At 39.2% G+C, this 20447-nt stretch overlaps 4 protein-coding genes across 7 annotated transcripts; 2 read left to right on the forward strand and 2 right to left on the reverse strand.

The window, feature by feature from the left end:
* Nucleotides 1-56: 56 nt before the first annotated feature.
* On the forward strand, nucleotides 57-4771 carry nsa2 (NSA2 ribosome biogenesis homolog (S. cerevisiae)). 2 transcript variants are annotated; one of them, XM_061698961.1, is made up of 6 exons: nucleotides 57-215; nucleotides 1690-1877; nucleotides 2892-3042; nucleotides 3115-3294; nucleotides 4046-4238; nucleotides 4582-4771. In XM_061698961.1, exons 1-6 carry the CDS (start codon nucleotides 213-215, stop codon nucleotides 4647-4649), a joined length of 783 nt encoding a protein of 260 aa, XP_061554945.1. In that variant the 5' UTR covers nucleotides 57-212; the 3' UTR covers nucleotides 4650-4771. The 2 variants fall into 2 exon arrangements, with proteins under 2 accessions (XP_061554945.1, XP_061554946.1); XM_061698962.1 differs by lacking the exons at nucleotides 4046-4238; nucleotides 4582-4771 and adding an exon at nucleotides 3635-3878.
* An 8-nt stretch (nucleotides 4772-4779) lies between these two features.
* On the reverse strand, nucleotides 4780-9728 carry tor1 (torsin family 1). 2 transcript variants are annotated; one of them, XM_061698959.1, is made up of 5 exons: nucleotides 9439-9728; nucleotides 7815-8080; nucleotides 6684-6859; nucleotides 5955-6082; nucleotides 4780-5540 (listed from the first exon to the last, which is right to left on the reverse strand). In XM_061698959.1, exons 1-5 carry the CDS (start codon nucleotides 9635-9637, stop codon nucleotides 5296-5298), a joined length of 1014 nt encoding a protein of 337 aa, XP_061554943.1. In that variant the 5' UTR covers nucleotides 9638-9728; the 3' UTR covers nucleotides 4780-5295. The 2 variants fall into 2 exon arrangements, with proteins under 2 accessions (XP_061554943.1, XP_061554942.1); XM_061698958.1 differs by lacking the exon at nucleotides 9439-9728 and adding an exon at nucleotides 9001-9431.
* Nucleotides 9729-10587: 859 nt separating this feature from the next.
* On the forward strand, nucleotides 10588-16106 carry ankra2 (ankyrin repeat, family A (RFXANK-like), 2). Of its 2 annotated transcripts, XM_061698816.1 has the most exons (8): nucleotides 10588-11136; nucleotides 12452-12610; nucleotides 12703-12768; nucleotides 12869-12966; nucleotides 13051-13176; nucleotides 14105-14171; nucleotides 14550-14630; nucleotides 14904-16106. In XM_061698816.1, the coding sequence occupies exons 1-8, from the start codon at nucleotides 10824-10826 to the stop codon at nucleotides 14957-14959; spliced, it is 966 nt and encodes a 321-aa protein (XP_061554800.1). In that variant the 5' UTR covers nucleotides 10588-10823; the 3' UTR covers nucleotides 14960-16106. The 2 variants fall into 2 exon arrangements, with proteins under 2 accessions (XP_061554800.1, XP_061554801.1); XM_061698817.1 differs by lacking the exon at nucleotides 14904-16106 and having other exon boundaries at nucleotides 13051-13166.
* Nucleotides 16107-16150: 44 nt separating this feature from the next.
* btf3 (basic transcription factor 3) lies at nucleotides 16151-20330 on the reverse strand. The gene is made up of 6 exons (XM_061698818.1): nucleotides 20236-20330; nucleotides 19028-19096; nucleotides 18498-18611; nucleotides 18225-18426; nucleotides 17025-17081; nucleotides 16151-16479 (listed from the first exon to the last, which is right to left on the reverse strand). The coding sequence occupies exons 2-6, from the start codon at nucleotides 19094-19096 to the stop codon at nucleotides 16433-16435; spliced, it is 489 nt and encodes a 162-aa protein (XP_061554802.1). The 5' UTR covers nucleotides 20236-20330; the 3' UTR covers nucleotides 16151-16432.
* Between the last annotated feature and the right edge of the window lie 117 nt (nucleotides 20331-20447).

Genomic DNA, 20447 nt, shown 5'->3' on the forward strand with positions numbered 1-20447 from the left:
TACACGGAACTATAACGACGCTCACGTTGAACAGCCGGATAATACCGGAAGCTACTGTGACGTACTTCCTCTACAACTCGGCTCGAGCTAATCGACATCTAAACAAGCCGAGCCTCGAGAAAACAAACATCAAATTGTCGACGTCTGAGCAATTTTTTTTTTATTACATCAGCAACAACTTCATCTGAACATCGTAACACTCGCAAAGCAACATGGTGAGTAGATAAATATGTTGGGCCCCATATTGCGACGTTTAATATTGTAGGTGGCACCCGATGCTAAAGCTAGCTAGCCTCCATGTGGCTGCCTCAAGCTGAAGTTGTGTACACATCGTGGAAAATGACGTTTTCTGCTCATATGAGCGTCTAACTAGAACTGTTGTTTATTCGAATAAGTGCTGTTAATGCAAACTGACTGCGTTGACTGTGCTAAATTTGCATACTAGCAACATTCAATTGACCGCCTGTCAATTTTTAAGCAATAATGGTCATTAATTAATGTCAGCTGATGATTTACAGAAAGGAATTTGTTTTTTTTTGTGTTGTTACATTTTCCAGTCTGTAAAGATTCAATGTTTTGTCTTGGAAATTATTGGATTGTGGTGTCGAATACGCTCAATTAATTGTAACATTTCATCTTAAAAACTAATTGTACGATTTTACTAAATTTAGATTTCTAGAAAACTAGTTTTTTTTTTTTTTTTTTCAAAATAGTCGACTTTTCCAAAGTTAGTTTTTTAACAGATCATACTTTTTGAAAAACACTTTTCGTTAACAGTAAACATCTTTTTTTCTGAATGTAATAGAACTTTCTCAAAAATAAAATTTTTGCTAAAACATCAAATTTTCTCTAAATATCAAATATTTCCCCCTCAAAAATATGCAAAATATTTTCCCTGAAAATGAACAACTTGATCTAAAGAAATTAATATAATGTCTCCAAATGTTATAACACACCATATAATGCACAACACATTTTTCTTAAATGTACAAAAATAGTTAACTTTATTTCTGTAAGATTAGCACTTTCCCTGCAGTTATACAACTTTTGATCTCCAAAAACATAAATCTGTTCTCAAAAATAAAAATCTTTTTTCTTCATCATGCTATTTCCCCCCTCAAAATGTACAACTTGAAATATATGAAATACTTATTTTATTATATATCTTTTTTTCTTCATATACCTGACTTTATTCTCCTAAAATTGTTTTTATCCTCGCTTTTTTTATGTAAACCAAAATATGCAACTTTACTTGTGGATGTTATACAATGTTCTCAATAATCTTTTCTCACAATACAAAACATCCAAAATATTCAAATCATTTTTTTTCCTTAAAAATATCACTTTAAAAAATGTCACACATAGAACTTTTGTCTTAAATGGGTAATTCCCCCTTCTAAAATATACGTGAAAATGTACAACTCCATTTCTTTAAATATAATTTCAATTCTCTCAACTAATCAATTTTATTCTCATCTTTTTTTCTCTTATGATTAGCGGTAGTGGCAAAAATATTTTTCGGGGGGAATCTTCAAACTCCACTTTATCCTCATCAGCTTGTGACTTTTTATTTCTCTTAACACAAAACCGATTCCCTCCAATGTATGATGCTATATAAGTGTCCAATTTCTGCTGCCGTCCGGTCACGTCGTTGACTTTTTGTGTTTGTTTGTCGCCGATGCGGCGCAGCCTCAGAACGAGCACATCGAGCTGCACCGCAAGCGGCACGGCTACCGCCTGGACTACCACGAGAGGAAGCGCAAGCGGGAGAGCCGCGAGGCCCACAGCCGCTCGCGCAAGGCCCGCAAGACGATCGGCCTCAAGGCCAAACTCTACCACAAGCAACGGCACGCCGAGAAGATCCAGATGAAGAAGACGTGAGTGGCGCGCCGGCGGCGATTCTGACGTCGGCCTCTTCGCGGTCGGCACGTATTACTCCTGATGAGGGGTTCTGTTTAAGACCGCGCGCCGCTACGCTCTGCTGTCATTGGGCGGCTTTTCAGCTGTTGTTGATGAGTCACTGGGGGAAAAAGGCCCCCAGTGTTATCTTTATCACTTCCGTACATGACCATCAGTTAAATGTAATTATTAGAGGTTTTTTTGTTTTGGTCACGGTCAAATTTTGACTAAAAATTACCAAGCATAAATAGGCATTTTAAAGTATAGCATATGTACCTTTTTTTTTTTAGTCAAAAATAAAACTATTATCAAACATATATATATATAAACATTTTTAGTCAAAAGTACAGCATATAGATTTTTAATTGAAAATATACTGTGTTAGGTTTTTATTCAAAACTAAATTTTTGGTCAAATACACGTTTTGGTTGAAAATATTCTACTTTCTTTTAGTCCAAAATGCTTTATAATTGCCTATAGATAAGACAAACAATACTTTTGTATTAGACATGGCTTTGGCCTGAGGACAAAAACAGCAAAAATGTGAGTTGTTTTTTTTTTCGGTTCCGAAAAAAATTGCGGACGTGAATTTGTGAGTAGCAGTAGTACTTATTTTCTCATAAGATTGCAACTTTATTTTTTTTCCACGAAAATATAGTAATTTATCGCCCCCCCAAAAAAAAAAAAAATACCAATGTATTTTTTATAAATACTCTTGAAAGATTACTTTTTTAAAATATTCTTTTAAAAAAATTATTTTATGATAATATTCCAATTAAATGACAGCTTTTTTCCCCTCCAAAATATACAAAAACATACAAAACCTTTTTACACAAATGTTTTTCCCAAGATACCAGAGAAGTATAGCTATTATTAATTTGTAATGTATGTATAATGTTGTTAGGTAATTGTCTTGTGTATTCAGTTCAAATGTCATACGTTGAGTAATAAATACATCCAGTAGAAGTAATGTACGTAAAATGTGTACGCAGCATCAAAATGCACGAGCAGAGGAAGACCAGGCAGAAGGACGACGAGAAGACCCCCAAGGGCGCCGTGCCCGCCTACCTGCTGGACCGCGAGGGTCAGACCCGGGCCAAAGTTCTCTCCAACATGATCAAGCAGAAGCGCAAAGAGAAGGCGGTGAGTCCCGCTCCCGTTGCCCCCCGCCCCCGCCTGGTTTTCTACACTTTTGACCTTGATCTCGTCCTTCAGGGCAAATGGGAGGTGCCGCTGCCCAAGGTGCGAGCCCAGGGCGAGACGGAGGTTCTGAAAGTCATCCGGACCGGCAAGCGGCAGAAGAAGGCCTGGAAGAGGCTGGTGACCAAAGTTTGCTTCGTGGGCGACGGCTTCACGCGGAAACCCCCCAAATACGAGCGCTTCATCAGACCCATGGTGAGCCCGCGCTCGCGGCACAAAACTCGACTCGGGCCGCCAACAATTGGATTCGACTAAGCGTACTGTTACTTTCGAATAATATGACTCAAGTGAGCGCTATAGAAGTGCAGTCCGTTTACCCAAAAAGTAGTCGTCCAAATCGTTACTTTCAGTGTAAAAACGACTCAAGTGCTGAGTAACTTACGATTTGTTTTGTCGCGTGAGAGCACAGATGTTGCCCAACAATAATCAATCTAATCTTTATAAAATAAGAAATGAGTGCAAATTCAGCCCCGAGAAATGATCTTCAATTCACTTTTTATTTTATTTTTTTTGTCTTCACTGCATTGTGAAACAGCAAATCGGCTCAGCGGGCGGAGATTGCACGGAAAACTGCGAGCTGTTTCCTCGGTTTGGAAGCGGAGTTCTTGTAGGCTGAAATCAGGACATTTTTTGGGCAGACGCACGACGGCGTGTGACCGCTCGAGGTTACGTTGGATTGGTGAAGCCGAGTCATGTGACTGTGCCCAAGCCAGAAGTCTCTCTCTGATGAATAATCCCCCCCAAAATAATCATTAAAAAGGGATTGCGCAATCAGTAACCGATTAAACGAAACGTACCGGTAGGTCAATGAAACATGTCTTCTTACTATGAGTGCTAAGTGGCTAACATAGACATACAGTGCTGCAAATTTGACCCCCGACCTTTGCATATTATGCGCCTTCGTCCCCCCACCCTGGCTGCGACCTTTAACAATTTGTTCGTCCAGGGCCTGCGCTTCAAGAAGGCGCACGTGACGCACCCCGAGCTGAAGGCCACCTTCTGCCTTCCCATCCTGGGCGTGAAGAAGAACCCGTCGTCGCCGCTCTACACCTCGCTGGGCGTCATCACCAAGGGCACCGTGCTGGAGGTCAACGTCAGCGAGCTGGGCCTGGTCACGCAGGGAGGCAAAGTCGTGTGGGGTAAGGCCCGACGGCAATTGACGCACTTCTTGCGACTTCAATAGTCCGGGTCTGACGTTTTGGGCTCATTTCCATTTCCAGTGGTCCTTCGAAGACTGCTTTCGTCCGTTTTTTTAAACTCCCCTTCTAGATCAGGCCTTTTCCACTTACCAGCATGAAATGTGGTAAAAACATCTATCAGAGTATTCCCAGATCAAAAGATGTGGGTCATTTCAGCCATTTCCACATTTCCTGCAAGGACAAACTTGTCCGATTGCTACCGTATTTGAACCACAAACGTTAATAACTGCTCCAAAAGGTCAAGTCAAATCATTATCTAATTGAAATTTTTTCTCCCCCTCAGGTAAATACGCACAGGTGACGAACAACCCCGAGAACGACGGCTGCATTAACGCGGTCCTGCTGGTTTAAGACACTTTATTCCTAAAAAACTAAAGACTGCCTGGTCAGGACGTGCTGCTCGTGAGGACTTGGGGAATGTTTGTCTAAACTGTCAAACATTTTGATACCAATAAAGTTGATGTTGAAACACACACGCGAATACAATTTAGGAGGTTTATATTGTATGATGGTCACAATGTCATTTGCACTTCGTAGCTAACCAAAACAGCAGCACATCGAGCAACAATTAGTGTTCCAACAAGTGATGACATGGGCGGTACAGTGTACTAGTGGTTAGGATGACTGTCCTGAGGGTTCCAGGTTCAAATCCTGTGCCAGCGATGTACAGTAGTGACAGCCAGAACAATTAAGTGCTCTTCCACTAGATGGCAGTAGGTACATAATTAACTTGTGTCCATTTGTTTGGTGTGTCATTACCTTTTTTTTGTGATTGAAACATTTAATTGGAAATATGCTAATAATGACAAATTAAGGCATGTGTTGCTAAAAGAAAACATAAGTTTTAAAAAAATCACATAAGGGAAAACAAGATTCCCTTTCAAATGAAAGGAAATCACTTTTTTTAAAGTTCAGTGTGGACGACAGCGCTTCAGTTTTTCCGGGTGGTCGGAAAGTGTTCGCAGTTATGTTAAAAAACACGGCGTCCGTCCCGCCGCTATGCGTAGTACTCCCACTTGCTGTCGATGGTCTTGCAGCCCTTGACGGAGAAGACTCGTTCGGGTTTGGGGAAGTAAAGCAGGTCTCGCGCCACCTTGTTGGCCACGACGGCGTCGGGCTCCAGGCCTTGAGCGCTCATGGCGGCCATGGCGCACTGAACCACGTGCTTGTACTCCAGAGGCAGGAAGGGAACGAAGAAGTCCACCAGGTTCTTGTCGATCAGGCTCGTGTGCCACAGGCCGCCTGCGACACGGGAACATGGTCAAGAGGCGTTTTTTGTTTTTTTTGGGCGCAGTAAATATTCACTAACCTTGCAAATAGCAAAAACTCTGTGACTGAATCACCAATTTCTAAAAATAACAACACTGTGATGAAAAACAAATCTAAATACAAAAAATAAGCAGGTTAAGGGGGCATTATTATTATTTAAGTTGGAATTGAAGCAATATGAAAAAAGTTACAATATGAGGGGGTTAAAAAAAATTTTTTGAAACACTACAAGGAACATTTTTTGGGGGGGGGGGGGGTCACGTAAGTGAAAAAAAGACTGCAGGTTCCGTTTGGCTTCCACGTTTGTCAAACAAATATGCAGAAACTTCAAGAGCTCAACCATAGCGCTGTAGAAAATCGTCCAAAAATATTTTTTTGTCAACTCACTTCTCTTGTTGTTGAAGACGGACAGAGCGAGCGACGTCTCCATGTCCTTGAGCTCGATCTCCTCTCGACTTCTGCCCGCGTTCCAGAACTTTAAGGCCGTCTCCACGATGCTCTCGCCGCCGGCGTTGCTGTGGCAACAAACGGACACGTTACGACAATGGTCAAGCAGTTGAGGCTTTAAAATATCGCTAAATAATGTTACCAATACAATAATTTTCAGTCGAAAATGTACATTTACGAAATGTTACACATAGTTCTCATGATATTCTTTCAAGGAACATTTTCCCAATGCTCAATTTTTAGTAACCTTATTTGTTTAACTACAATATATTGAAATGTTCCAATCTTTACTTTCAACCACAACTACTCAATTTAAGTTTTGATTTCTTTATAATTTTCACTCGTTAAATGTTTTCCTTGTAAAATTAGGACTTTTTTTTTTTTTATTTACCCAATAGAATTTTTTTTAATTTTATTTCTCACAATACTTTCATTTTTTTCCTCTCTCTACGGTTTACATTTCATTTGTAAAATTACCCCTATTTTTACCTCTTTTTCCACCCAGTAAAATGTCTTCTTTTATACTACCAAAATGCTTGAAAAAAAATGTCTTTATTTCTTCAGTGGTACAAAATTCCTACAATATTGCATGATTTTTCTTAAAGAATCAGATTTACTCCCCCCTTTCTTTTGAGGCTAAGACAGCTTTTGTGGTAGCAATTTTCTGACCTGAGAAAGATAAAGATGGCTTTTCGGTAGGAGACGCCGTCCACCCTGTCGTAGTAGTCCAGGTAGGGCTTGATGCTGTCAATCAGGCCCGGGTGCATCTTGTCCATTTCGTCAAAGATGAACATGGAGTGAGCGCAGCTGCTCACGTTGCCTTTGATCCACTGCTGCAGTTGAGTCTGCGACGACAACAACGACCTCAGAACCAGGGGTGGAAGATTCCAGGTGAATATCGAGAAAGTTTCCGATACGTTTCGATGGAAATTGAGAAAAAAAAAAAAAAAAAAAAACTAGGTTGAAGTGAGTTGAGGAGCTTAATTAGTGCTTTGCTGCCATCTAATGGCGATTACACGCCTTTTTACTGGTTACGATTTTTACTGGGGCGTTAATTACTAGCGGATTTTTTTTATTCTCAGCAGGACTCTCTCCTTGAACGCTGTATTCCAACTTGGACATTTTTCATGGGAATTAACAGGGTATTGAGTGTAATTTAACACAAAGGACTAAATATAAACATCCATCCAAGTCCATGCAACGAGAGCGCTCCTTGCCCACACGTGAGCGAGCATTACAATAACTAAATTGCTCTTTATTTCCCCCCACTTCACTCACTCGGCGGCGTTTCCGCAAGTTACAAAAAAAATAGGAAAAGTCAATTTCAAAAATTAAGTCATAATTGCACAATGCTAAATCGTAATTATGCAATGCTGCATTATGTCATGCTAAATTGTAATTGTTATGCTAACCCATAATTATGCAATTCTACAATTGCACAATGCTAAATTGTAATAATGCAATGCTACAATTGTGTAATGCTAAATCATAATTATGCTGTGCTAAATCGTAATTATGCAATGCTACAATAGCACAATGCTAAATCGTAATAATGCAATGCTACAATTATGTAATGCTAAATCGTAATGATGCAATGCTACAATTATGTAATGCTAAATCGTAATGATGCAATGCTACAATTGCACAATGCTAAATCATAATAATGCAATGCTACAGTGATGTAATGCTAAATCGTAATGATGCTACGCTATATCGTAATTATGCTACGGTTTCCAAGTTCCGAAAATCCCCACATTTTGCAAGCCAACTCAGAATGTCGGCCACATTGTCGCTTCGTACCTTGTAGGTGTCCATCTGTCCGGCGTGCGGAAAGTGGAGCTCGGCGGTGAAGACGTGCACAAAATTGCTGCCCATGCCCTCCTTGTAGATGTTCTCCGCGATGAGCACGCTGGCAAAGTTCTTGCCCGTGCCGGTCCAGCCGTGCAGGGAGAGCACCAGCGGCTTCTTGGGGTTGGCGTTGTTCATGAAGCCGCTCACCGCCTTGGCGATGATGTGCGACGCCAAGTGCTGCCCGAACAGCTTGTTGCCGAGGTCCTCCTTCAGACCTGCCCGCACCACGCTGATTAGTCCACGCCAATATGCACGAGAATTAACAACCCCACCGCCAAGAATGTTACGCCCGACTCGCACAGAGATGACGTCAAAGCATTTCGAACACATCAGGGGGCGCTTGCGAAAAATTGGAATCGTTCACTGCGGCTCCAAATTCTAAGTGGGCGCCACGTTTAAATAACATTTGAATACTTGGTAAATATCAACGGGGCAGGAGGGGCGTGTTTGGCATGCCACTTCCCCAGTGTGCCACCCTGTGTGGTCGCACATGCCAATTTTCGCCACTTGTCTGTACGTTTATGTTCTCGCTTTATGTTTCTGTGTTAGTGTTTTATTTTTAGTACAGTATTGTATGTGTCAGTAATTTAAGTTTAGATTTGGTCCACCTTTTATATTGTGTTTGTAAGTATTGTTTTTGAGTCAGTGATTTGTTTTGTTGTAGTGTTAGTGATTTTGTTTTGTGTTTGGGATTTGTGTCTGTGTGTTATGTGTTTGTTTGTTTGTGTGGATATTGCGTTATTTGTGCCAGTTTGGTTATGGGACTTTTAACGCAGTTTTTGTTGCTTTTTTTTTGTGCGTGTTAGTGTTTTATGTGTGTTGTCTTTTTTTTATAATTTTACCAGCGTAGTATTTGTGTGCTAATTTTTTTCCTGTATTAGTGTTGTATATGCTTCTGTAGTTTTTTTTTTTTTTTTTTTTTTAATGAGTTGCATGTTTTTGTGTTCATTTTGCGTTTTTCTTTTGTGTTTTTCGTGTTACTGTTTTTTTTTTTTGTCTGTGTTGTATATCATGTGTGCCCTTTGTGTATCATATTTTTGCCTTATCTCGCCCGGACGACACTTACTGTGTTTGTGTATCCTGATGTTGATTGCAAAAAGGTAATCATGATAATAATAGCAAAAGTGCGTCTCACCTGTGGAGTTGAAGGCGACCCATTTGCGGTCGCAGCTTTCCTGTAAATAGTTATAAATGGATCGACTCAAGGCGACGCCGATGCCGATCACCACTGAAGTCGTAATGGGGTCAAAAGCGCCGACCAGCGCAGCGACGGTGGAGAAAGCGTGCAGCCACAGACATACGCGGGTGGCTTTCATCGTCGAACGCCGAATTTCAACACTTTGTGTGCTCCAAAAACGAACATAACGTAAAACGAAACGGGAAGGCAGGGAAAGTAGCTTTTCTCGTTCCAGCGAGACACTTCCGTGTACGTCATCAATTCGCGACAAAACAACAATCCAAGGCTCATCCGCGTTAAACAAAAATGTTTGCAAAGTTAACTCGTTGGTCAAGTGTAAGGACATTATACACACTTTATACATTAAAACGATATACATATATGTGTTGGTGTCACCTGTTCTGTTGAAGGCGATCCACTCGGGCCGGCAGCACTCGTGGAAGTAGTAAAAAATATTCTGGTAGCTGGCTAAGAATCCCGTCAAAGCGGCCGCCATGCCCACCGCGATGCTGGTGCTGATGGGCTCGATGGCCGTCGAGCTGGCCGAGCACAGCAGCAGCAGCGGCGGCACCGACAGCACGACGCGGCCCCTCATCACGCTGGAATCCGCTGACTTCTTCTGCTGCTTCTTCTTCTTCGTCCAAAATCCTGCCGCGGTTTAGAATAGTTACGCACAATCGACGACATTCGCCCGCACCGGAAGTCTGGCCTTTTTCCCCTCACACAAACCTTTATTGAACATATTCAATTTACAAAAAAACAAACACAAAACAGACACCAAAATAGTACACAAGAGGAGCCGAAACATTAAATGAACATAAATAAACTGCTTTTTTTGTTTTGAGAGTTTAACATGTTACTGATGAATTGTCTGGCTTCAGTCTCATAGTTTTAAAAATGTTTTGAATTATGTGTGTAATGTGTATAATTTTGAATGCAATATTAAATTCGAATGTATTGTACTTAAAAGTTCAATACAATTGAACTACAGTTCAATATATACTGCAATATTCACTAAATGAAGTCTCCCTCTAGTGGTACGTGACAGTGTCACTGAAATAAATATCAAACTGTAAAGCGACTTTAAAACATTTATTCATTGCAGTGGCTTACAGTAGTATTAGAAATACCTTTCTACTGTATTTTATTGTTGTCCATGATGGTGGTACTTAGAGCTAAGTATATATATATATATATATATATATATATATATATATATATATATATATATATATTTTAGGTGATACATCGTGTAAAAGGTTTAAACCCCCTGGTACAGACTATATGTAAGTAATTAATAGTTTAATTAAGTATTAAAATGTAATATATTATATATTAAATGTAATATGTACATTGAGAAGTTATCAGTGCATTTTATATTAAATCAATAAGATGTATATTTTCTAATATTTTCAAACATGTTTAAACAGTAATGAATCTGATTTTTTGTTTAAAGTTTCCTTGAAAAGAGCATTTGTCCTGTAGTTCATCCTCTCGGTCGGTGGAGGGCGCTCTTGCACGCGTGAACGTTGTTGGCAAACGAAGAAGTCCAATAAACAAAATGGGGTCGTCAATAATATAGCGGAATTTCGTCTTGAAAGTCGTTTTTTAAAGTGCTTTTTAACATCACTTTTATATGTTTCCTATTTTTCTGGCATTATTTTACAGCTCAGTCACCAACCGGACCGTCGAGTTGTTGATTTAGAGACGATATGACATAGCTTTTGTTGTGTTTATCGTCTGTGTTGACAACGGCGCTATCTGGAGTCGGTGACCGAGAAATGGACATCGTGTCCGGCTCGGCGTCCGCGGAGACCCCCGGTTGCATGTCCGACGACATGGAGGGCCTGGGCGTCGGCTGCGGCGGCGTCTTGCCCCACCTGGGCGCCATCAAAACAGAGCAGGGGATGCCGGCGAGCGGCGCCGACGAGGCGGCCAACCCCAACGTGGCCATGGGCATCAAGTTCATCCTGCCCAACCGCTTCGACATGAACGTTTGCTCCCGGTTCGTCAAGTCGCTCAACGAGGAGGACAGCAAGAACATCCAAGACCAGGTCAACTCCGACCTGGAGGTCGCCTCCGTGCTTTTCAAAGGTTAACACTTAACATACATGCGTAGACATTACAACATTAAGTACACTGTACACAAAATGTAAAAAAAACCAAAAACAACAACAATATATTCGTGTATATCGTATACACAACGTGAAAAATAATTGGAAAATGTTCAACCAATTTTCGTTATTGTATTTTGTTGACATTTTGTGTAAATGATTTAGAATTGCAAATAAGAAAATACAATAACAAATGTAAAATAAAATAATTTTTTTACGTCATGTAATTTTACATTCTCATTGTCATTTGTCTTCACTGCATAATTATATTAATATTTATTATATAAATTCTATAATTATATTTCCTTGATTTTAACAGTTCATCAATAAACCTTGAGTTTGAGATAAACAATGGTTGATGTAAATAAATGTACACACAAATTAAACATTGAAAAAGTAACAGTAATGTATGTAATCATTTTTTTTGTCAACTTTTTGTGTATGTAACATACATTTTTATAAACAGAATGTAAAAAAATATTGAACAAATTATTATAATCCATAAGTCTTTTGAAAATCTATTTGTAATAATTGTCTTACATTCTGTGTATTATATAAAATAATTGACAGATATGTATTTACAGTATATATATGCAATTATACATAGACAATATTAAAATTTATTTCTCCATCAATCATAGCTGTATGAAATAAGAGATTTAAAAAAAAAAAATGAATTATTGCTGCTAGAAATGTGATTGAAGAAAAACTATTATTTAAGTCAAGAAATAGATTGAGTTATAGGTGCAATTAATGATTCATTGACAACTATTTTGAGAATCGGCGACTTGTTTCGAGACGTCTAATGTGAAATTGTCAAGCCTCAGAATTTCAGCCTCTCATCAGGAAACATTCCCCGATTTCTGTAGTCCTCCATTAAAGCAAGCTGATTATCGTTTGTGTTGAATCAAAATAAGACCTTAGGCAAAAATCCACTTTGGAAAAGAACGATGAACATTTTTGCCGATTTTCTGACAGATGCTACGGACCACGGACAGTTCGTCCATTTTCTGCACTGTCAACATGAAATAATGTCCTATTTTTAAATAAAGTGATGGACCTTGAAATATTTTTTATTATTTTTTTAATCCAATTAATCGATGAATCATGGGGGGGAAAAAAGAGAGCTGAATCAATTATTAAAATAATCGTAACTTGGAGTCCTAGATAAAATTAATTTTAAAGAAATATTTACCGTGCATAGTTTTTAATCATTTTTTAATTTTACACACTGAGCTGCTATCATCATCAATTGTTGTGTTACTGTGTGCATTGCATGCCTGTTGCGTTTTCAGCGGAGTGCAACATCCAGACGTCTCCGTCGGCGGGCATCCAGGTGCGTCACGTGTACACGCCGTCCACCACCAAGCACTTCTCGCCCATCAAGCAGTCCACCACCCTCACCAACAAGCACCGCGGCAACGAGGTCTCCTCCACGCCGCTCCTCGTGCACTGTACGAGCGCTCAAAAACGCAAAGCCGCCGCACGACGTAACCTCCGCTTTGCAATAGTAACGAGCACTGCTTCTTTGGATTTGTCTTGACAGCTTTATCCATCCATCAGCTGGCAGCTCAAGGGGAAATGGTCTTCCTGGCCAGCAGAATAGAACAAGGTGCGCACGCACTCCGTGCGGTCTGGAAAAGTCGTCCGTCTGTTCCAAAAATATCCGATAACGTCTTTTTGTCACGTGTGTCGCGTTTGTTTTCTTAAAGAGACGGTAATCAACGTGCAGGACGAGGAAGGCTTCACTCCCCTCATGTGGGCGGCGGCACACGGACAGATTGCCGTGGTGGAGTTTCTGCTCCAGAATGTAAGAAAATCTCATACCAATGATCAGATAGGGACGCAATCATAATAATGATGATGATGACGATGCGCGTTTGTGTGTGCGCAGGGCGCCGATCCCAACCTGCTGGCCAAAGGACGAGAGAGCGCCTTGTCGCTGGCGTGCAGCAAAGGCTACACGGACATCGTCAAGATGCTCATCGACTGCGGCGTCGACGTCAACGAGTACGACTGGGTCGGTCGCGCACAATGAACACAACGCTAACACAGAGACACACAAACACAGCAACAGAAAAACATTCACACAAGAGAAAAGACGACAAATAGTTTTCACTTCAGTGCATTTTTTCAAAAGGGAAAACATATTTGTTGTTTGTTTTTTTTTGTACTTAATTTATAATTTTCTTACATTTTAATGTTAATTAAATTTTTATTGTTATTGTAATTACATTTGTAATCAATTATTGTAATTTAACACATTTTTTTATTTATGAATAATAGGTTAATTTAATCCTTAATTGTTGTATATTCATTGTAATTCTTTTTTACTTCAATTAATTAAAGTATTACTTTAATTTACACTATTTACACTTGCATTAAATTTTAAACTACAGTTGTTTACAATAGATTTTACAGTACGAATAAAAAAAGTAGTTTAATTTATTCAATATTTTATTAAGACAAAATATAAAATTTCATTACAATTTTAATTTCAAATGCTAATCATTGAATAGAACTTCAAATGACATTTGTATTTAAAATTAAAATGTACTTAAAACAAAAATGTACATTCATTTCATTTGACCAAAAAAAGGTTGTTTTTAAGTTCATGTTTTCTCTGTTAATGTTTTTTGTTGTTGTTGTATTGCGGTAGTGTTGAGTTTTATTTGTGTTAAATTCAAATTTTAATCACACGTAATTAAAATAAAATTTACTTTTTCTGATGAAATTAACAAAACAAATAAAAAATTGAAATAGATTAAAATTTAGGTTAAAAAAATTAATTAACAACAAAATTGAGAGACAAAACAAAACACTAACACAAAAACCGCAAACAAAATGTAAAAAAATAAAATAAAATAATGATAAAATAAACACACAAAGACAAAGAACTCAAAGGTGCTATTTGAGGAAGTTCCTGAGGCTCATGTTGCTGCTTTCAGAACGGAGGAGCCCCACTGCTTTACGCCGTCCACGGCAATCACATTCGCTGCGTGGAGCTCCTGCTAGGTGAGCGCACACGCGCACGCGCACACACACACACACACACACACACAGGCTGGCTGAATCTCATTTCTTTATGTGCAACCTCCTCGAGCGACAAATGTTTGCAGAAATGAGCCCCTCGATGTCGTCATTTCACGGAGACGTCAATTAAAGATTGGGGGCCCCTCTAGGGGGCGGTGGCATAGTGGAATGAAAGTGTAGTTTTTTCATAACCTCTTGATGGTGGCATACATTTATAAAATGTGAAAGACTTTTTCACTTTCTCCTATACCTATGTATATTGACTATTGACTATTAACTTTTGACCATTTTTGAGGGTAAAAAATGCGCATTATACACGAGAAATTACAGTAATTATGGTTTTGAATTGTGAATTTGCAGAAAGCGGCGCCGATCCCACCGTGGAGTCCGACTCTGGTTTCAACGCCATGGACATGGCCGTGGCCATGGGACATCGCAACGGTACGTACGCCGTTTGGCCATCGTCGGCAAAAAGACAAAGAAAAAGTCAAAACTCGGGTTTGACCCAACAAATTATTTTATTTTTTTTGTACTTCCTCCTCCTATTGAACACGTACATTGGTATCGAAGGGCAAAATTTACTGCTGCCTTCTATTTGTTTTGTGGGTTGTTTCGTTATAACCACCGGTGTTGTTGAATTTTTTTTATCTGTTCAAAAAAAAAATAATAGAATATTTCAGGGCAGCTATATTCTGTGTGTGTGTGTACGCGCAGTTCAACAGGTGATGGAAGCGCACCTGCTGAGGTTGCTGATGGGCATCCGAGAGTGATGTCATCATGGATGTCCACCAACATGCTGCATTTGGTTCGCTTGTGCTGCTTGCATGTCATTTTAGCACATTTGTATTTTTTGCTGTTAAAGAAAAAGGAAGGGAAAAAAAAGTGTCCTGTGAGTGCAGGTAAACCCCTCACCGGCAATCGTCACCGTGTTATTTATTTGTCTTTTGATGTATTACTCATTTTAAATGTTTTATTTAATTCTAATTTAAGTTATTGTATTTCTTGTACATTCAGTTGTAATTTTTATTTAATTGAAAAATAAACTTACATTGTAATTTATGATTGTCACAATTAGTTTTTTTAAATTATACTCATTTAAATGTGAATTTAAATTGGAACAAAATGTTACATTTTGATTTATAAAAAAATACAAATCAAGTAAATTTGTAGTTAAAAATAAAATTACAATGATCTTTTTAGTAGGCATGAAGTCCCTCCTTTTCTACTTATTTGACTCGTCTTTATTTGTCAAAAATATCCACCGTTTTGCCTTGAAATTTTCACATTTTTATTCTGCCAATAATGTAACTTTTTGCTCAAAAAGATTACTTTTCTTAGAAAAGATGTTTTTCCCCCAGGAAATACTTTTTTCTTCTGAAAATAGTGTCAGAAAGTCGCGAAGGCTGCCGATACTTTGGGCACCAAAACGAATCTGACATGAACTCCTCCTCAACAGTAGTTGGCGCTACACTGGCAGTTTCACACATCAGTGAATCATGCATCAGAAAGAAAGAAAACGATCTGTCATTGTGTTAATGGCAATGTAAGTAATGTAGTAGTGGCATCCGTACTCAGTATCAATGAGTACTCAAGAGTGAATACTTGTAGTGATATCGAACATGCCTAAAATATAAAACTTTAGTTTTCCTCAAAACGATTGAGAATTTAAAAATATATATACTTTCAATTCCAGGTAATTACAAAATATAATTGTTTTATAAAATTGTTTACAAATATGTAAATGTGATAAAATAAAATTTCATTTTTTTTATTTCGTTACCTGGCATGTGCACATTTGAGGGATGACGTCCCTCCCCTTGTATTTATTGTGCTCATCTTATTTAATATTTGTGTTGATTTGAATGTGCTGTGGTTTCCAAGCCAACATATATTTTGTTCATAAATGTGTGCAAGTCCACAAGGTGGCTTTTGTGATGTTTTCATTCAAATGCAAACAAGCATTTCCACTCCATCTTTCTTTTATTCTTCCACTCTAAACAACAGTACTGCACATCATTCCAAGAACAGACAAATGTAAAAAAGCTCTTTTACTGTAAGTCTGCATGGTTGTTAAAAGAAAAGTTGAACATGATTGACACCAGCTATACTTTTTTTTTTTTTTTTAATTATTGCAGACACTGTTTTTTTTTTTTTAAGGAGGCCACGTATGAACAATAACGCGGAGGAAAAATATCTTACACACAATCACTGTGACTCGGACGTATCGGTCCCCACTTGGTCCTCTAGTTTGCTTCATCCTTGGAAGCCTCGTCAAAGTTCTCCACCAGATCTGAAAGCGCACCAAGAAAAATAAAAAGCGGTGAAGTCAGGAAAAACACCTCGGACTAAAATAAAATATTTTTTAAAAGACTAAGCTTTTATTTTATTTTATTTCCCTCAAAAATGTACATTTCTCTCAAATATATACAAATCTTTTTTGTATATATTTGAAAAAAATATATATTTTTGCCTCCAAAATGACTAATCAAATATGCATCTTTTCCCCCCCAAAAACAACTAAAGAAATCTAATATTACCTTTGTAACTGAAAAATATTTTTCCTCGAGAAACTGGGCTGTTTTTAAACAAACTTTCTAATGTGAAGAAGCGAGGCAATTTGTCAAACGCACAACAATATTTTGCCCCACACACATTAGTGGAGTGGAACTGCTGGTGAGAAGCTCTGAACAAGTGGCGGACATGTTTTGGGCAGAGGTTTCTTGAAGTCATTCAACAAAAAAGACAATGCTCGTTTTAAAAAGTACAGGGAATATTTTGTATTTATATATATATATATATATATAAAAAACGCCATTACTCATCACTGGAACTGACCTGGTACTTCGTCGTCGTCTTCTTCTACGGTGGCGATGGGCGCTTTGCCGTCTGTGGCTGCAGAAAAAGAGAACAAGTTTCCATTTAGTATTTATTCAAAATATTAGTGTTTCTGTTTCCTCTTTCAATCAGTTAGTCTTTCAAACCATTGAACTTAAAAACACACAGAGCAAATAATATTTTACGGATTTTTAGTGTATTGATAAATATGTTATCATCGCAGAAAACAGTTTGCAGCTTAGGAACGTTGCTGCATGCTGTCAATGGAATATATCCCTTTTTTGTTGAAAATCTGATTTTTTTTCTCGGAAATGTACTTTAGCCTCTAAATACCTCACAGCTTGGGGGGGGGGGGACGACGACACAAAATGCCTCACTGGTTGAAACCACCTCCCTTAAAAATGTTTAACTGTTTCCCACAAAAATTACTTCTCGATGTGCGTTTTTAATTGGAATTTTTTTCTCTTGATAATATACTTCTTTTTTTCTCAAAAATACAATTCTCAAAAATGAACTTTTGCCTCTCAAAACATCTAAAAAATGTCTGACTTATAAATACACGCTTAGACATCTTCCTCGAAAATGACAAAAAACACCACCTTTTTCAGTTTTTTCCATCCATCCATTGTCTTTACCGGTTGGCACGCGGTTCGCGGGTTGCTGGAGCCTATCCCAGCTATCTTCGGGCGAGAGGCAGGGTACACTCTAAACCGGTCGCCAGCCAATCGCAGGGCACATAGAAACAAACAACCATCCGCACTCACAGTCATACCTACGGGCAATTTAGACTCTTCAATCAACCTAGCATGCATGTTTATGGGATGTGGGAGGAAACCGGAGTGCCCGGAGAAACCCACGCAGGCACGGGGAGAACATGCAACCTCCACACAGGCGGGGCCGGGATTTGAAGCCAGTTCCCCAGAACTGTGAGGCAGATGGGGTAACCAGTCATCCATCGTGCCGGCCCAGTGTTTTTTCATCCTAAAATATGTTTCTCTTTTGGGGAAAAAAAAAGAAAAAAAAAAGACACCTTTACCTAAATAAAATATATGTTTGAAAATGTGACCTTTTCCTCCAAAGTCTCCCAATATTTCCTCAACTTATCCGAAAACAGCGCAGAATGTGTCACGGGATCAAAAGGCTCCCGCTTGACCCGGTGCACCAAAAGTGTAGAAGACTACGGCGGGAAGGTGGGCGCACCTTGTCTGGGCAAGGCCTCGGCGAGCCTCCTGAGGCTGGTGAGGCTGTCGGCGCCGAGCTGGTTGAGGATGCCGGGCAGCATCTCTGTGAGCTGCTTGGTCTCGGCGTGGCCCGTCACCGTGAATGTGTTGGCGGCCAGCGACGCCTGCACTTTGGGGTTGTTGAAGTGGATCACCGTGCCCTGGTTGGTGAACATGTTCACCTGCCCGAGCCAAAACACCATAAGTTAGTCGGTCGCTCGCTCTGGGGTCAAGGGTCAGGCAGGGCTCGTACCTCCTCGATGCCGGAGATGTTGTTGACCCCGAGTTTCTTCAAGGAGAACTGCAGCTTCTTGTCGTCCGCCGTGGCCGTCCGGTGCACCACCTTCTTCTTTCGCCGAGCGCTGCCCTAAAACAACGCAGACATTGCACACGTACAGCGGATAGGAAAAGTCTGCACACCCCTGTTCAAATGCCAGCTTTTTGTCAACATTTTAAAAAAGTTTCCACCATTTATGTGACCTGTAACCTGTACAGCTCAAGTGGAAAAAAACAATTGTGCACACCCTCTTAACTAGGGCGTGGCCGTGTTGACGATTCACCAACCACATTGAAACTGGTAAAATGGGAGTCGGTGGTAGGTGTGTGCCGACTCACCCCAAAAAATTCGAACTCACCCCAAAACAAATTCGAACTCACCCCACAAAAGCTTAAGATGTTCCAGTAGGCTTTGCCTGGCATTTTATCATATCACATAAACCTGGCATTTAAACAACTGGGTATATTTTTTTTCTATATTTACTTGTGTTTCTTTGTGTTAATTACCTTTCCTCCGATGCGGACCTGCGCCTGCAGTTTAGCTAATTTCTCTTGATTCATTATTGTTTCTTTCATCTGCAGGGGGAACACAACAAATTAGTTAACACAGCAGTTGGCAGCGGGAGAGTTTAATAACCCAACCACACATTTGTCTTTAGGTCATATTAACAGACAATACCAACACGTGCTACACTGTCAAAATGGTGATGAATAATGCTCAGTTGTTTTTTTAAATACTTTTTTCCTATAAAAGATACAGCTTCTTCTAGAAAATACACCCTTTTTTAGAAAAAAAAATGGTATCAAACAACCTTCTTTAAAACAACTTTTTAGCACTGAAAACATTTGAAAATCAAACACTGAAAACATACACATTTAAATTAGAAAATGTTTTTCTCAAAAACACTTGTTTTTACCTCAATATACCACTTTTTTTTAAACCGGTTTTCATAAAAAAAAAAAACATTTCTTGAAAATAGACAACTTTATTCTCATGAATGAAATTACAAATTTTCTGTTTTTGTAGAATACCTTTTTGCTAGAAAAAATTCTCAAACTTTTATATCAACTATTTTCTAGAAAACATACCTTGTACAAAACAATATACACTTTAAAAAAAGTACCGATTCAAATTTTCTCTCAAAACTATTTTTCATGACTTCAAAACAAGACTGCCGAGCTGATTGAGAGTGCAAGTCCGTGTTTCATTCATATCAACCGAGACATAAAGGAAACAAACGAGTTATTTTAAGACGAGCCAAACCAGTCGAACATTTACAACTTTATCAACAACAACTTTCGTGCCAAATTCAAAAGACAACTTTATTGATACGAGAATGTTAGCTTTAAGAACAGCAACTTTCAGCTTAGCTTGGAAGCTAACGAGGCACCACTAGAAGCAACAAAAAAAGACTAATTCACAACAGTTTGTGTAAATTGATAAATTACTAAAGTCGGGAGGTAAACTTCAGGGTCCGACATGCTAAGGTTGATAATTTAAAATAAAAGGTGTGGCTGAGTTTTGGAGGCCAAAACTCGCCGGCTAACGTTAGTTAGCTTATTAGCTCACAGCCGCCCCGCCGAGCGACGCGAAACAGGCGGCTACAAACTCTCCGTCCGCTCTCGAGCCGCATTCCACACACCCGGACAGAGGGGGAGACGTTGTGTTAACACTCGGCGCGGCGAAAGAAGTCGTGAAAAAGCCCTGCACTCACCTGTAAACTAACAGCAAACACATGCGGGAAGCAAGATGGACGCCAGAAAGAAAGGCGGAAGTGACGTACGTAAAAAGGGGACGTTTAGTGTATGAGCGCGTTGATTACATTTCTATATTTTCCACTGAATTTAATTTCACAGGTACATATGGAGCCACAGACATCACATCAAGGGAAATATCTACAAAATCTGGTCACAATACAGTTATAAG

This window comes from Phycodurus eques, chromosome 15 (assembly GCF_024500275.1).
Source record: "Phycodurus eques isolate BA_2022a chromosome 15, UOR_Pequ_1.1, whole genome shotgun sequence".
Taxonomy (NCBI): Eukaryota; Metazoa; Chordata; class Actinopteri; order Syngnathiformes; family Syngnathidae; genus Phycodurus; species Phycodurus eques.